The 15,428-nt window shown below is 48.7% G+C and overlaps 1 protein-coding gene across 17 annotated transcripts in view; it reads right to left on the bottom strand.

The window, feature by feature from the left end:
* Window positions 1-15,428, bottom strand: part of LOC116843873 (potassium voltage-gated channel subfamily H member 6) — a 114,797-nt gene that overhangs the window by 57,768 nt on the left and 41,601 nt on the right. For 11 of the 17 annotated variants that reach the window (XM_032814744.1, XM_032814735.1, XM_032814730.1 and 8 more), the window contains exon 4: window positions 13,958-14,108. The exons of 1 other annotated variant lie outside the window; for it this stretch is intronic. In XM_032814744.1, the coding sequence (XP_032670635.1) occupies window positions 13,958-14,108 (151 nt within the window). Of the gene's footprint in view, window positions 1-6,822; window positions 7,304-7,339; window positions 7,392-13,957; window positions 14,109-15,428 lie in introns of those variants that run through there. 5 more of the 17 variants (XM_032814731.1, XM_032814739.1, XM_032814743.1 and 2 more) reach the window with 3 other exon arrangements.

Genomic DNA, 15,428 nt, shown 5'->3' with positions numbered 1-15,428 from the left:
CTCTCTCTCTCTCTCTCTCTCTCTCTCTCTCTCTCTCTCTCTCTCTCTCGGCGCGGCGGTAAGTCACTCCCGCGTCGCCCCCATGAAAGATTCATGCGACGGAAGTAATTGTACGAATCTACAGTAGTCGTAACACGGAGATGTGTACACGATAAAATATTTATTTCCGAAGCGCGATCTCCTCCTCCTCCCCCCTCCCCGATCCTCTCGCCAACCTACCGGTCGGAACGTTAAAAAATGAAAAAGGTGCCTTCCATTAGCCAGGCCAGGAAATTGTAGCGCGTCGGCGAGCTGGTATCTAGCCGCCGCCGTGCCGGAAAATGACGTTAATCCAGAAGATGGTTCGCGCGCATAACTCAACCCGACAAATGGTGTTCGCGCACGGGGGTGTGTGGCCAGCGAGAAATTGCATAAACCCTAAGGTTATGGGAAGAGACGGGGGGTGGTCGATACGAAACGGAGGTCAGATCTCGCGAGTGAAGTGTGTCAGTGTTAGGTCAGACTTGCCAATCGATAAACAACCTCAGCCCGCCGCACGACACGCCGCTGCCACACGAGTGTTCGGGCGTGCGTGGGTGCGTGAACACGAATGCACTCGGCGATGTGTAGTCAAAATTGTTATTGTTTCTGTGAACCTAGCTTCACCACTATTCTGCCATTATCATCGTCGCCACTACCACCATCACCACCACCACCACCACCATTACCATCACCACCACCACCACCACCACCATTACCATCATCACCATCACCACCACCAATGTTCATTTCTATCAGTTACAGCCGCAAGTGGATGTTCCGATCTAGCGCGGCCGTGTCGCGCCCTTTGTATCGCTTTCAATTTGCACCCAATGCGTTTGTAATGCAATTACCTTTGATCAGAAGGGAATTATTTAGCGGCAGCAAAAATGTGCCCGGCGTAGAGCGGTTCGGTTAAGCGAATGTACAAACGGGCAATTGTAGGCGCCGTGTTCCGACTGTACGTACTGCATAATGCAATGGTCACTTCTGCGGCTCGCGCCCGCGGGAGTCGTTTGTGCGGCGTCGCGCAACTGTCCAATTAGCCGCTTCATTAAATTAATTATTTTTCCTATTGTCAGATGTACAGATACGTATTTTCATCGAGAAGGATTTACCCGACGAGCGGGGCGAGTCGCCTTGCTTCTGCCGAAAGCATATTCCGACGTGAACTGAATGCGCGAAAGATACAGTGACCTTGATATAACGAATCGAATTATAAGCGGCTCGTGTACGATTACACGCACGCGTGTAAAATCGGCTATTCTCATTGTCATTGTCGTCGTCGTACGCGCAAAATTCGCGTTAAAAATAGCGACAGCTTGTCGGACAATGTAATTAGAAATGACACACAGAGCAGCGTACGCGTCGTGTCGTTCTCTTAACAGCTTCACTCGACCACGACGTGACAACGCATTCATCAGCTCGCGCACTCTCACGAGATATCACGACCGCCATACGTCGACTCGCACGTTTTAATTACCGTTATTCGAATTTAATTAATTTAATTCCGTACGTCCAGAATTTAACGTGAGATTAGCCGACGAGTATCCGGGTTGCTGCTCGATAAAGCCACCCCCGCTACGCCCCCTCGTTTTTCCTCCCCCGCTAATTGGGCGTAAAAACTGCGGGCTCGGGAGGATAAGGGGAAGGATGCACGAGGAGGAGGGGGTCGCTTAATCCGCCGGAAAGTTTGCACGGGTCGTGAATTGTTGGGCTGGATCTGCAAGAATTTCATAATGGCGAGCAGCCCGTCCCCACCCTCTGCTCTTTTCCGCGAACTCCGATTCCGCAGATACGGTTAGGGACGAGCTCTCTCCGATGATATTCATTTGGAAGCTGTCCAACGTGTTCGACACACAACCGCCGACGCGGCACGAAACCCTCATAAGGCAGCGGACTCGTCGATACACAAAGAAAAACGATCCCTCTTTGTTCGACCCCTTTCGAGCTCTCGTTCGAAACGCTCGCCGTTCTCCGCCCCGACTCGACGATTTGTATGCATGAGCGAAGTTGCGACGCGAACGGGTCAAGTTCATCATTCAGCCAAATGAAGATGCGCTTGCTACCTATACCGGGTGGCGATAAAAATCCCTTTCTCCACTCGACTTTAGAATAGCGCGCGGTCATTCGTTTTGATTTCCTCCGGAAAATCGACCAAAGCGATTCCTCTCAGCCGTGAAATTCATTAGAATTCTAGTCAACAGTTGAAATGTACAAACGTGAGTCATTAACGATGACAAGAGGGAGAATCGAGCGGAGAATCTCGACTTTCATTTCGCGAAAGCTTTCCGCGATGTGGAAGATTTAAGCACGACCGAAGACGTGAGGATGGAAACGCAGGTAAACGGCACGGACTGACCGACGGTTTTCCGGTTATTAGCTTCGGCGTGGGGAGTTATCGGCCACGAAAAACAGCCGGTGAAGATCTCGTCGGCGAGATCGATGGATCTTGCGCCGATATTTATCGCAGTTATTTCGCGTTCCGCGTGTCGCGAGGGGCTGAACTTTATCGCCGGATGCGATCAGCCGACTCGCGCGCGCGGAGGATTTATCGACGTTTACAGCGTCGAGGTAACCCTGACATCGATTCCCGGCGGACGTGTTGACAGAGTGATTTCGTAATACAAATAGATGCACGTAACAGCGCTGCTCTTTTTCTTTTTTCCACGAACGCGAGGACAAGGGTTCGGTTGGTCGTTTAGGGTAATTTGTGCCGAACAAGCGGCGCTTTCACGCGCGCGTTTCAGGATAGATATTTATCCCTCAAACTGTCCTTAACCTTTTCCTACGTTCCTTGTTTCTCCTCTCATTATTTATGGTGCCACGCATCATTTGTCACGTTCTCGTGCACGTTTGGTTTATTTTCCTCTCTCGTGACGCGTCAGTGGATTCAATTCGATTCGAATTAACACCGGAGCCTATATATTCGCGCTTTGGAGTTCGATATGTCGGCCAACGGCCAGTTGAAAATCCCATTTGCGCAATTTTCCCAACCAGAAAAATATCAGATTGCATTCATTCGTTCGCGTGTCAATAATTTCCGCGCAACGTGTCGTTAGCGCGCCGGTGACATTTCCAGCGGAAATGGTGTGCGTCTGCAGTGACGATAATTTGCTTTCGAATGAAATAGCCGTGGTATTACGGAAGCTTCTCTATATATCCGTGGAAGACACATCGTCACGTTCCGTATTGTCGATCGTTCCGACGCTCCACGATAGAAACGCAGAATATAGGCGACGTCTTTTTACGGTAGACCGAACTTCTTCTGCTGCGACTCGATCGTTTGCGAGATTGCCCTTCGCTCTCTCGTGAATATGACTTCGTTTGCCGGCGATTTTCTATACATTAACGCAAAAAAGGTTGAGTTATGGCGCGTTCCGTCATGTGGAACATTGTGAGAACGAATCTAATTCAGAATCCACTGTGAGTCGAAATTTTGATCCCGCTCCTGCAAATTCCGTGGAACTTGTGAAGTCAATAAAGAATTCCGAGATGCACAAGCTATCGTGAGCAAAGAGAATTATCGATCTACCTTGAATTCGCAGAGTCAACATAGAATACAAATTTAAACGCTCTTTAAGTCCTTCCTACTCCGCGTGAAAAACACGACGATATTTGCAGGCTCAGCGCGGCACACAAATCAACTCGACAAGACTTCTCAATTAAGGCGGTAAGCGAAGAGCGTATTTCAGTGAGGTGCTTTTATGACAATTCGACTCTCTAATTTGATTAAATACGTAACACGTAAAACTTCAGATTAAATTACAATGCGCAAAATATAATGCGTCGGAACTCTATCAATTATAGTTGCTCCACGCCCTCGCCACTCTCGTGTTCGTGCACGCTATCGTTGGGTGTGTACGAGAAATTAGAGCGGAAAATAGTGTTCGCATGTTCATGTTGAAATCCGATGGTGCAATTCACGAACGTGACTTTTCAAAGCGCATCCAACGCGATGCTCGCGACGATTACACGCGTTTCTGCGTGTATTATTGCCGTTGCAACTTTACGCGCTATCATGTTGCATCGCAAAGAAAGAAATTCAGCTTGCCAATTCCTCCGAAGAGGGCTTAACCTACATCTTTATGTTATCGCGTTACTTGATCGCGCGAGCCCTGTTGTTCTTTTTCCGGCAGAATAAAAAACTCCCGCCGCGATTTTATTTCGCTTTGATTAATTATAGTTGTTTAGCTTTTTCCCGTAATTGTCTCGCGATATTCGCGACTGTGTTGTGTATCGGTGTGACCTCAAAAGCCGTTTTTACGATTTCTACGTTAATTAACTCCAAAGCGAACGCGCTCCATCCTTGGAATCAACGAGTGCGTGTTCTCACGCGAAGGTCTCTCTCTCTTTCTTCGCCGTTTCGTGTACAGTACACCCTCAGCTTTCGCCGCAATATTAGTATATTTTGTTCTCGGCCAAAAATTATCGTCTCTATTGCATGACCAGCGGTCGGTTAGCTGTTGTCTCGCGGAAAATCACGCGCAGTAATCCGAATATCTTCGATCTACAGTTGGTATTAGGACACGTAATTTCCTTCATGTAAATTCGGCTGCGCAATGTAACATACGTCAGCGTTCTATTTCGACTCACGGCGAACGTGAGTGTTCATGCAAAACGTCACAAAGCTGTTCACGTTCGATCTAACGAAATTCCGCGTGAGCATAATTCGGCAATGACAAAATAGCGAGTAACTGAATCCGTCGTGGCGATCTGTCGTCCCTTTCAGAGAAATTTGGCTCGGGAAATGGTCATTGAATCCAGTTCGAAACGAGAGATGAGCGGTGTGAAAACACAATTAAAGGCCTCAACGACGCGTCGTGTGGCCGCGAAAATCGAGGGATCCAAATCGGCATTTCATGGTGTTGAAAACAACGTGATTGTCGAACAATACCGACATTCGCGGCGGAATGTTTAACGCGCGGCCGCTAAACTAATATGGGCAAATGAGGTGAGTCGCCGTCATTCTTCGAAATTCCCGAGTCACGTTTGCCAACTCATTGTCGCATTGCTCACGCTTCGCTCGGGTAACGACCATTGAGAAGTCCCATTGTCATTCGGCATTCGTGCTCGGACCTTCGTACACGCTACGGTGGCACAGTTGCGTGCCAGCCGAGGCTCACCCTGAAATACGCGCGTCGCCTTGAAATTCACCGCCCGGAGTGCGCGGCGCTACCCTCCTTCCGGTGCTTCCCGAACGCATCCGCCTGCTGTCTCGATGGCGGGACATGCTTCACCGCCGGGAACATTTCTCACCGCCGACGTGGCGTCTCGTTTCGAGTTCTCCGCTTTGACACGAAATAGCTTTCCCTGGAGGGAGAGAGAGAAAGAAAGAGAGAGAGAGAGAGAGAGAGAGAGAGAGAGAGAGAGAGAGAGAGAGTCGCGAAAAGAAGATCGCACCGACCGGCTGTCGTCGTGATTTCAACGACGCGAGATTGAATTCTGTCGAGCGACACGCTCGTCAAACGTTTCCGCGAATTCACGAAGGAACGCAAGCTTCTCTCTCGGCCTATCGCTCTTCAAGCGACTCGTCGCAGATAACAATGTGGCCGCCACGCGGAGTTTACCGACGTGTTACCTTGACGCTGACCCTACGGAAGGCGACCGCGCGGGCACAACAGGTCTAGGGCTACACGGAGCATTGCTCAACGTCCCGGCGGCAGTAGGTTCGAGCTTAATGGCGGCCGTAAATCACTCGGCGATCATGCGCGACGCTTAGGAAAACAAGTGGAAGCGTAACCTCATAATCATCGCGGAAGATAGCGGAGCCGATGCATTTGTCAGTGTCATCGAGGAAGTAAGCTTAAAGCTCTCGCACGGCTGCGGGATATAACTCGTAAGCGCGGACTCGTTCCGTAGTAGTATCCACATAGTGCTTTCCAGCGCCGCGGCTAATACCCGCGAAATTACGCGAATTCTCCCGGTCTAGCGAGCACCCATGATATACCACTGTCTTCTATCTCCCTTCTCTCTCTCTCTCTCTCTCTCTCTCTCTCTCTCTCTTTGTCTCTGTCTCTGTTGGCCGCCCAAACTGGAAAACTACGAAATGAATCTTAGTGCGGGTCGACAGAGCCAGGACCACCCTAAATCCCTTTTAGCCGCGAACTTCCGGGAGCAAAGTGCCACCGGCCGGATGCAATGCCGCAGAGAGGAGGATTATTCGACTCGATTTGTACCCGGCCGGGTGGAGCTTGAAATTAGCTTACTCCGAGCAAGTTGAGATTATCAAACCGCGCGCGGCCCCCTCGTGCGCAAGCGATGCTTTGTGCGGCCGAAAACTTGGTCGTAAGTCGCTATCAGGCTGACTGTGCACAGAGAAAACAGCCGTGGCGGATGAAAAGCTTCCGAATTGGTTTGCGTAAATATCGCCGGGCGATATCGGGCTCTTTCCGCGCGAGCTTTCGCGGAAGCTCCGACAAGATCGCGGAATTGGAGCTGCCGCGCGCGTTGGTCGTCACGAGTCGTTAAACGATCCGCCAACAGCGCGCCGCGGATCGTCGTTTAATTGCGAAACTTCCCGTTCAAGTTCACTAAACCGTATTTAAATCCCCGGTTATAAATATATTAGAAAATTTGTCAAACTCTGGCGCAGCCGCTCCGTAGTAACGTAAACTCCCATTTGTTATCCCTCCCGTTATACCCGCTGCGCCGTTGCGTGCTAACGAGGTTTCTCTTAAAACGTGCATTGACCCAGTACTACCAGCCGCTACTTCCGGTTGCGGTACCATCCTGCGAGCAGACTTACCCGGGGGGTACAGATACGGAGAGCGCGCGCGTCCTTCGTGTCTACGTTCCACGTACCTTAACATGATTCTTGAGTCACTTCATGGTCACGCACACCTTTTACGCGAGATAACATCTTCCGGCATAAACGAAACGCGTTCGTTCGTTCATTCAGTTGGCCGGTATATGTTGGCCGCCTCCATTCACCGAACACACGAATAACATTCGCCCGAGACTCGCTGCCCGATGACTCGCAATTAAATCGCACTTGGAACCGTAAGCCAAGTCAACCGAACGAAATTACACGCAAAGCAAGTCTACTTTCGGAGGGTTCAGAATCGACATTGCTAAATCGGGAAGTATTGATCGGCGACTTGTACGAACGTTACCACGAGGTGATAGATACTGACAAACGATATCGGCGGTATTTGCGAACGCTAAGTAGTTATGAGAACTAGTAAGAATAAGAATATTTATAAATAAACACACACAGGGGTTTCGCACAGTTGCTTTCTGACGTACGGTGATTCTGAGTGACTTTCAGCGATTAGACACGGTAATGTAAACACACGCAAAATGAGACGGGGTTGCGTACTGTAAGAGTCGGAGAGAAAAGTATATCGGAAGCCGGAGTTTGCTGGGCCGGGACTCGAACCCGGGTCTTGTGTGTGCCGGGCGACTGCTCTAAACCAACTGAGCAGGCTCCCGCTCCAACACACACTCTCTCTCGTCTTCTTATTGATGTTATTGTCAAGATGCCGCGTGTTACCTCAGTTCGATTTACATCCTACAGTACACAACTACGCTATAAGGTGTGTCAATTGTTACGGGTACAAATAATGTACCCAACGTACGTAAACTGTTCGCCGCTGATTTCCTCCATCTTCAGCTGCTGATTTGCGAGCGGATAACCACACGCACTTTTATCTCTTGCCACCGTGCTTAGCTTTGAAAATATCTTCCTGTATCACGGGTACTACTCGGACTATCGCGTGAAATCTCCCTGGGGAATACCATAACATCTTTTCGTTCTGTGACGCTGATTTGGTCTCGGGACGCAAATCAAGCCCTTGTCAGTAATGTACGTGATAATGTTAATTTCGCAATAAAGTACCAAAATGTACACAAGACACAATAACGTTCCTAATTCTAAATCCTCCGACCGATCTGAAGCAAATTTTGCACAGTTATTTTTTAGAGCCTTGCGGAAAATATAGAATACCAAAATCTGGACACACCACACTTTTTCCTCCTATTTTATCCTCTTGATATTTGATAACCTACGCACGTTGGGTAGTTTAAGCTAATATCAAATAAAACGTTGCGAAATATTCAAACGCGCCGTTGATTTCCTCCATCTTCAGCTGCTGATTTGCGAGCGAATAACCACACGCACTTTTATCTCTTGCCACCGTGCTTAGCTTTGAAAATATCTTCCTGTATCACGGGTACTACTCGGACTATCGCGTGAAATCTCCCTGGGAAATACCATAACATCTTTTCGTTCTGTGACGCTGATTTGGTCTCGGGATGCAAATCAAGCCCTTGTCAGTAATCCAAATTGATTCGACTCTAGCGTGCAGTACAAATCACGTCTCGCAGCGTCTGTCACTGATAAAGGAAACGGCACGCACGACGAAGGGGGAGAACAGGAGTACAAAGCCGCGCGGAGGTGCAAGAAACGGGAGCTCGTTTCCGTTCTTTCCGCACAGCCTCGTCACGATTGCAGAAGCGGTCCCACAAACTTCTCAACTTCACCGCCACGTTCGCGACACGTTGCGTGTTGGCGTGATTCGCCTTGAAATACACAGCGAAACCGCGGGGATATTCCTCTTTGTCACCGACGCCGTCGCTTTAATGGAGCTTTCGGATTATTCAGAGATGAGACGCCGTTATAAAACGGGAGACGAAGTTTCGCCGCCTTGCAAGATGCCAGCGTCCCCCTGCTATCTCTCGGCTCACTCCTGCCGACTAAGTTTGCTGGAGGAACTGCAACTTTTAGCCGCAACGAGCGCCATTTGGTTCCTATTTTTCACGCAGTTTCATACCATCGCGGGATTTCCCGTGTACGCGCCGCTCTTCCCGCCGCTTCAACGTAAAAGCGTGTAGCCGGTAACACGTTAACTCCTCCCTCGATTACATTTCCGTGTTTTAATAAATTCGATATTCCCGCGCCTTTACGTCTACGTTGCCGCAATGAAAAGGTCGTTCGCTTCGACGATGCGTAAAGAGACGGTCCTCGAGGTCTATTCCTCCATCTCCCCCGCGGGAAATAATTCGTCCTCGCTGCGATAGAAAGTTAATTCACGACTCGAGAAATTAGAATGTAAGAGAAACTTCGGAAACGCTGCGCAAAGTTGCCTACGACGTTGGAATTCACAAGGTACCTGATTCAATTAGTAATCGGAGTTCGCAATTTCTATATTTCTGCACAAATTGACTTTGACTGTCGTATATATGTGTTACAGTAAATGTTGCAAGGTGAAGGCGTTCATGCCGCGTCGACAAGATATTGCGAACAGTGCGAATTTCTTTCAAGAAATTACAACGACAAATGTAAAGAGACGAAAATACAGTGAGTAGAGCGATTCAAAATAACGCGATATTTTTCCGATACATTTTTGCAAAGAGCTGCAAAACGGATTCGCGGTATCCGATAGGAAAATGTATCTTCTGAAAATCACAAAACACTATTTCTCCCATAGAATTCGGATACGTCATGACGCTCATTAGAAAGAGAAGAAATATTGCAACTTTTCCGCCGGCTGCTCGCGTTCTTTCCAAATATTCTTTTGAAATACGCAGCGGGGACGGGAAATCGAGTGCTTTCCATTTATTTCCGCGCGGTAGCGAATGCGGCGAAATGCGAATGCGCATATCGCGATGCCGATTGTACGGTCGACGTCGATATGAAATCGCTCCGTCCATTTGAAGTTTATCACGAGCGTTCACGAGGTCGCGGGGCCAACATCGTGCGCAAACTGTGCAAGCTCGACAAGCTCGCATTTTCCACGGCATCTATCTTCGTCACGCGTGTCCGCGGCCCGATTACGGCGGTTTTTCGATTGTAACACGTCGTCGCGAGCGAGCGGCCGCTCGCGGCCCGAGCGTTGCACGCGACGACGTGGCAGGTTCACCTTGAAGAAGAAGGGGGGCCGCCCTCTCCGCAGCCTGCACTCGACGCGACCCTGTCTCCGTTAGTTTCTGTCTGCTTCAAGGTCGTAGGCGCGATCGCATTATTCTCTGTCGTTTTTCGTGCTTCCCGGTCCTCGAGGTGGTTTATGCCGTCGACTAAGCCGCGTTGCGTGCCGTGCACGAGCTTGCAACCCTGAAGCGAACCACCCCCGTCAGCTCGCTACCCCGTTGTCTTTAAACATATGTATCCCCGTGACAACTGAATGCGGAAAATTTCAAGGTCGGAGGCGCAATGAAATCTAAGAGCGTGGCGCAAGGTGCGCCAGAGAAGGCTAATTTACGAACATCGTAACGAACTTTAATAGGTAATTTCCTGAGGTTAAATTAAAAGGAAAGAAAAAAGAAAAGCGGAGAATTTCTGCTTGTGTTGGAATAGTTGGAAGATTTGCGCACCTTCTTGGTGGGCTTGTTTCGATAGCATTTCCGCGAGTGCGATAACGTGTAACGTTATTCGGGCGTATCGACGGCGTGACGGAATTCCACGCAGATTATACCGGGTGTTTTCAACGTCCTTCGTTAACATTCACGACGACGACAGCGCGGTGAGCTTCGAGTAAACTCGATTTATACGTACCGAGTCGTGCTTTGATTATCTGTATTATTCATCAAAGACGCGGGGAGAAGCGAGCCGAGCCGAGCTCGCTTATTGATTCATAGCAAGGCGCGCGGTAAATCCAGTTTCGGTTGTTTATGATATTTCTTCGCCGATAGTTATGTCCTGAGGTACAAATTGCGTGTTTCCGAGTGCGAGGCGACGACGACGACGGCGGCGGCAGCGGCGGCTTGAGGAGAGAGACTCAGGTGTCTTTTATTGAAAATCTCAACGAAAACATATTTTTCCACCCTTTTTACGGCCGCGCGCAATCGCGACACACTGAACTTTCAGAGGGGGCCTAAGTCCAACGGTGCGGAAAACTTCCAGCGTTATCACCAGGAGACAAATGGAGGATGAAATTAAATTCCTGGATCCTGTCGGACCAACACATATCATGAGGTTATGGTATGTTTCCTGTATCGCGTAATTAATGTCTCTGTCGATACCTAGATATCGCTTCGTACTTTTTACGGCCTGAAAATAGACGGTGACAACTGCACTGATTTATTGTAATTTTTCTCGCTTGATTTAACATTTTCCTTCCCCCGAAGTCATTGATATATCTCTTAATTTTTATCGTGTACACGTTTTTTATCGGGGTCACTGTGTGGGAACCGTAGGCGAACAGTGCAGCGCACAGTGAAATATACAAAGCAAAATATATAAGGAGTAAGTGAGAGAAAACCGCGTGTGTTAAAAGAGCAATTTGACGAGACGGCACCGCTGGGAGGTCGGAGAGCCAGCAAAAGATTCTCGATTCGTTCGGAATTGTTGCGGCGGTACAATTGCCATGGCCGAAATTGCTCCTGGGGAGGAATATCGATCGGATCGCGGCCGCTCCCACAGAGCGCGGAAATAAGTCCGGGGTAGAATGCGACGTCATGCTCCGGGAATAAAGAGGGCCCCGCGAACGTAGATCTGTTCTCGGCGTCTGGCGTCGTAACGAGCGCCCCGGCGCTCGTAAATCGGCGGCGACGGGCCGATCGATGGAAATTTCTTTATCCCGAAACGTAACTCGTGCGCGCGTAACGAAGCGTAATCGGCCACGACAAGCGGAAGCTATCGATCGCTCGACGGCCAAGACGATCACTGTTTACGGATTCTCGCGTAGGCCTCGCGTCGCAGGTTTCCGGGACACCCGGTTGTTTACTCGAGCATGTTGCGAGCATGCCCCGCGATCGTATGGATTTCGCAGCGCCTACCAGATACTGCGGCGCCGTGAGATCAGGTGAACCCGAATCGGGAAATGCCAGCCGGTGACGCGATATCAATATCGATCCTTCGGCGCGAGATATTTTTTCGGGGACGAGCACAGGATACGCGTCCCTCTCTCTTCCGAAACGAAGCTCCCATAAAACAAAACGAAATGTCACCCGCATCGCGGGATGCGCGAGATATTAAAGATCTCATGCGAGATAAATGAAAAAAAAAAAAAAAAAACTTTAAGCGTAAGTTGTGTATGGCGCAGCCTCGACTCGAGCGTCCCACGCGTTCGCAGATTTATAGGCGCAGCGAATTTTTCTGAAGGCGCTTCTTCGCGGTATTACCGTCGTATTTCATATGTACGGTAATTCGGTTGGCTGCACAATCGAATTTTGTAAACGCCGACCTGCCTTGATCTATCGCTACTTATTGCACACGCCCTCGAAACTGGTTATATTCATAGGAAAAAGATGTATATCGTCACCGTTCAGTTATCATTTATGAATTTTTGCCACGAGTTGTGCCCCAACAACCCGGTCGAGTTATTTCTAGTGTGCTCCGATAGTATCGAAATAGATTCGCGAAGGATACTCGGGCGGCAAAGAAGTGGCTTATCACGATGTACTAACGTTGTAACGTCAATGACGAATTGCATGCTCGGCGCGAGAAGAGGCTGAGTCGCGCGCGAGACGAATGAAAGTGCAACAAATAAGAAATCGGAGAACACGTTTTCCGCCCTCTGAGTTTATAATATCTATGAATCACATCGAGCGATGTAACCGAGCGGCTCGATGGTTGTTTGTCGATCTTTCCGTCAGTCTGACATTACCCCACTGGACAGGACTGTTTACTCAAGCGCGGGTTTCGACAAAGTCCAGTCGTAATCAAAAGCCTATCACGTCTCGAAGATGTTACTCAGAATTGGAACAATGGACCCTGAAGATCTAGCGCAATGCGCCAGAATTGACTTTCTTTCGGGAAAGACCAAATAAATCGACCCTAAGTCGTTCAAAGATTCGCTCGTTCCCACCATGAGTAGGAGGAGAAAGCACGGGAGGTTTGAGACATCTCTACATGAGGCAATTTGTCGATCGGATCCGTTTAAGAAGACAAACGTGAAAGAACGAAACTCGAAGAAAGCTGAAGGGCCGTACACATTTAATGGGTGCGTCTGACTTGAAAAAAGAAAGTTGGAACACTGCTTGTGCACCGCTTCTACATATTTATACTACTCTTCCTTTTGTTTGTACCTCAAAGGATAAAACATGCCAAAGGATTAAAGTAATTCACGATGCAGTCGTGGAAAAGTTTGAAAACGAAAAGTCAACGAGTTAACTTTGTCACTTTTTACGCACCGTAAAAGAGCCAACTGTATAAGTGAATTGAACTGAGAGAAGCGGTGCAAACAAGTAGAAATGAGATGTATACGTTCTGAACTTTCCTTTCTTCGATTCGAATCATCTGATTCATATTGGTTCTATATCTCTTGTTGCAACATTTAAAGTTTCAAAGTAATTGGCACCGAGAATGTAGGTTAGTTGCCGTTTGCACTGTTAGTGTCTTCCTAGCTACTTTTTGTGGTAATCGATTGAGTAACGAGCTACCCAAAAGGCCATCCGTTGGCCCGCTGATTGCCCGACTCATCGTCGCGGTATCGCCGACGCATCGCGATGCAATGCAATATCATTAGTGAGGTGAGAGAGCTGCGCTTCGTTACTCTGATTACCGGTGCGATGCTACTTAATTAGATCCTGTACTTCCCAACGGTACGTCCCATAACACGCTAAGTTACACTCTTCGTATTAACAGACGGATTATCACTGATCGAAAAATTCCAGACGTAAACGCGCATCTCGACGACCTCCTTTGATTACGGCTCCTCGAGATTCGTCAGGACATCTTATTGCACAAAGGAAGATTCACTGATAATTCCACTGTTAAATCCCCCCGCAAGAGATTTATAAATAATATATAAAAGTTAATTCATATCATACACATATTGCACACGAAATCTTGCTTTATCCGATTGTAAGAAAACGTGCAATTAAATGTCCAGCATTTTATTTCACTGGGAGAGGAAATCCATGTTGTTTTTAATTCATAGCAAAAGACCGAAGGAGAAGATCCAATGTTGTCGTTGAATTAAAACCGAATTAGATTAAAGCGGAAGCCGCCAAGATTCACGCTCGGCGCCCCACGGAATCGACAAAAATGACTCACCAGTTCTCAGAGGCGTCCTCGTCGAGGATGGTCCCGTCAGCAAGTCGATGAGGTAAATTAGCCGCCGTGCGCGGTCGGTTCCTGACCCTCGGTGGACCAACGACACCGGTTCTCGACAGGCCAGCCCGGAAGGACGCCCTTGCCCTGTCGACTGCTCGAGTCAACGTCATTGAGTCTCATTAGTACTGTTAGTAGTTAGTGTTAGCGGTGATGGAAGGCGAGAAGCACAGCGCTTTGCATAACGTCGTCGTCGTCGCCGTTGTCGCAAGAAGCGGCGATTACGACGGCGTCTCGCGGTCGATATACGCGCACGGTCGCGTGTGTGTGTATGTGTGTGTAATTTTTATTATCTACAACCACTCTCCGACGTGCTGCGCTAATGCATACAAAACATGCGGGGGAAACATGCGGGACGACGTGTGGAGCGCTAACGTAATACCTGACACGGCCAGTCTCACGGAGCGACATGTGGCTCAGCCCAATTAAGCAATCCGGTTAAGCTCGCCTTAAGCTGATAAACACTTGCGCGATAACATGGGTATCTACGTTACTTAACATTATTTAGCGCGAAACCTACAATCACGACGAATATATTATTCTTTTTTTTTGTATTTCTCGACGCAACGCACATCAACATCTTTGCTCGCAGGAATCTTTTTTCAAGAAATAATTAAACGCGAGGCGATAGTGCTTGTTCACGTCATGCATTTGGCGTTTAACGCTGACAATAATTAATATTTAATATCTCGATATCTGTCGAAACGTTAAAATGGTTTGAAACGATATGTACGCGCTGTCGGAAGCTAATGATCGGTTTAACCTCGTCAAATCGTATCGTCACGCTCGTCTCGCCGAAGGTGTCACGTCACGTGAGCGCTGGAAAATCCATTTGCAACGCGCGACAAGAATACTTCGCGAAGATAAGTCAGTCAACGTCGGACTTTTAATTTGTCGTGTGACGCGCGGCCGGCGCGTCTGGCACGCAGATGACAGCAGAATGTGCATGTGCAATCCGCGCTTCTGTTCTATGTCGCTTGATTTCGCGCCAACCGTGGCCGTTGAACTTTCCGCTTAAATATTGTATCTGTCTTTGAACGTAGTCGTTCAATGGCGCCAACATCAAAATTTTGGCGCGCGAAAAACGACACGATATAACGCACGCGTGCGAATCGCGTCGGCAACTTTTGCGAAGAAACGCTCGAGACACAAGAGAGACATCGTTCTTACGTGTCGTTCCCTCTCGCGCGAATCTGAAGCTTCTTCGAGGCCAACTCGATATATTCAATTCACCACGTGCACGTGCGATTGAACGTGGCACGCCGTCAAAATTCATCATCGTTCATCAATCGGCATTCGACGTGCCCGACGCGCGTGCGACTGCATCAAAGCGCGCTGCGAAAATGCGATTATCGAAGAGAGAGAGAGAGAGAGAGAGAGAGAGAGAGAGAGAGAGAGAGAGAGAGAGAGAGAG

This window comes from Odontomachus brunneus, unplaced genomic scaffold (genome assembly GCF_010583005.1).
Source record: "Odontomachus brunneus isolate Ranch 3 - 2012 unplaced genomic scaffold, Obru_v1 Obru_scaffold_036, whole genome shotgun sequence".
NCBI classification, from domain to species: domain Eukaryota; kingdom Metazoa; phylum Arthropoda; class Insecta; order Hymenoptera; family Formicidae; genus Odontomachus; species Odontomachus brunneus.
Note: the sequence above shows the minus strand (reverse complement) of the source record. Positions and strands in the feature narration are given on the sequence as shown.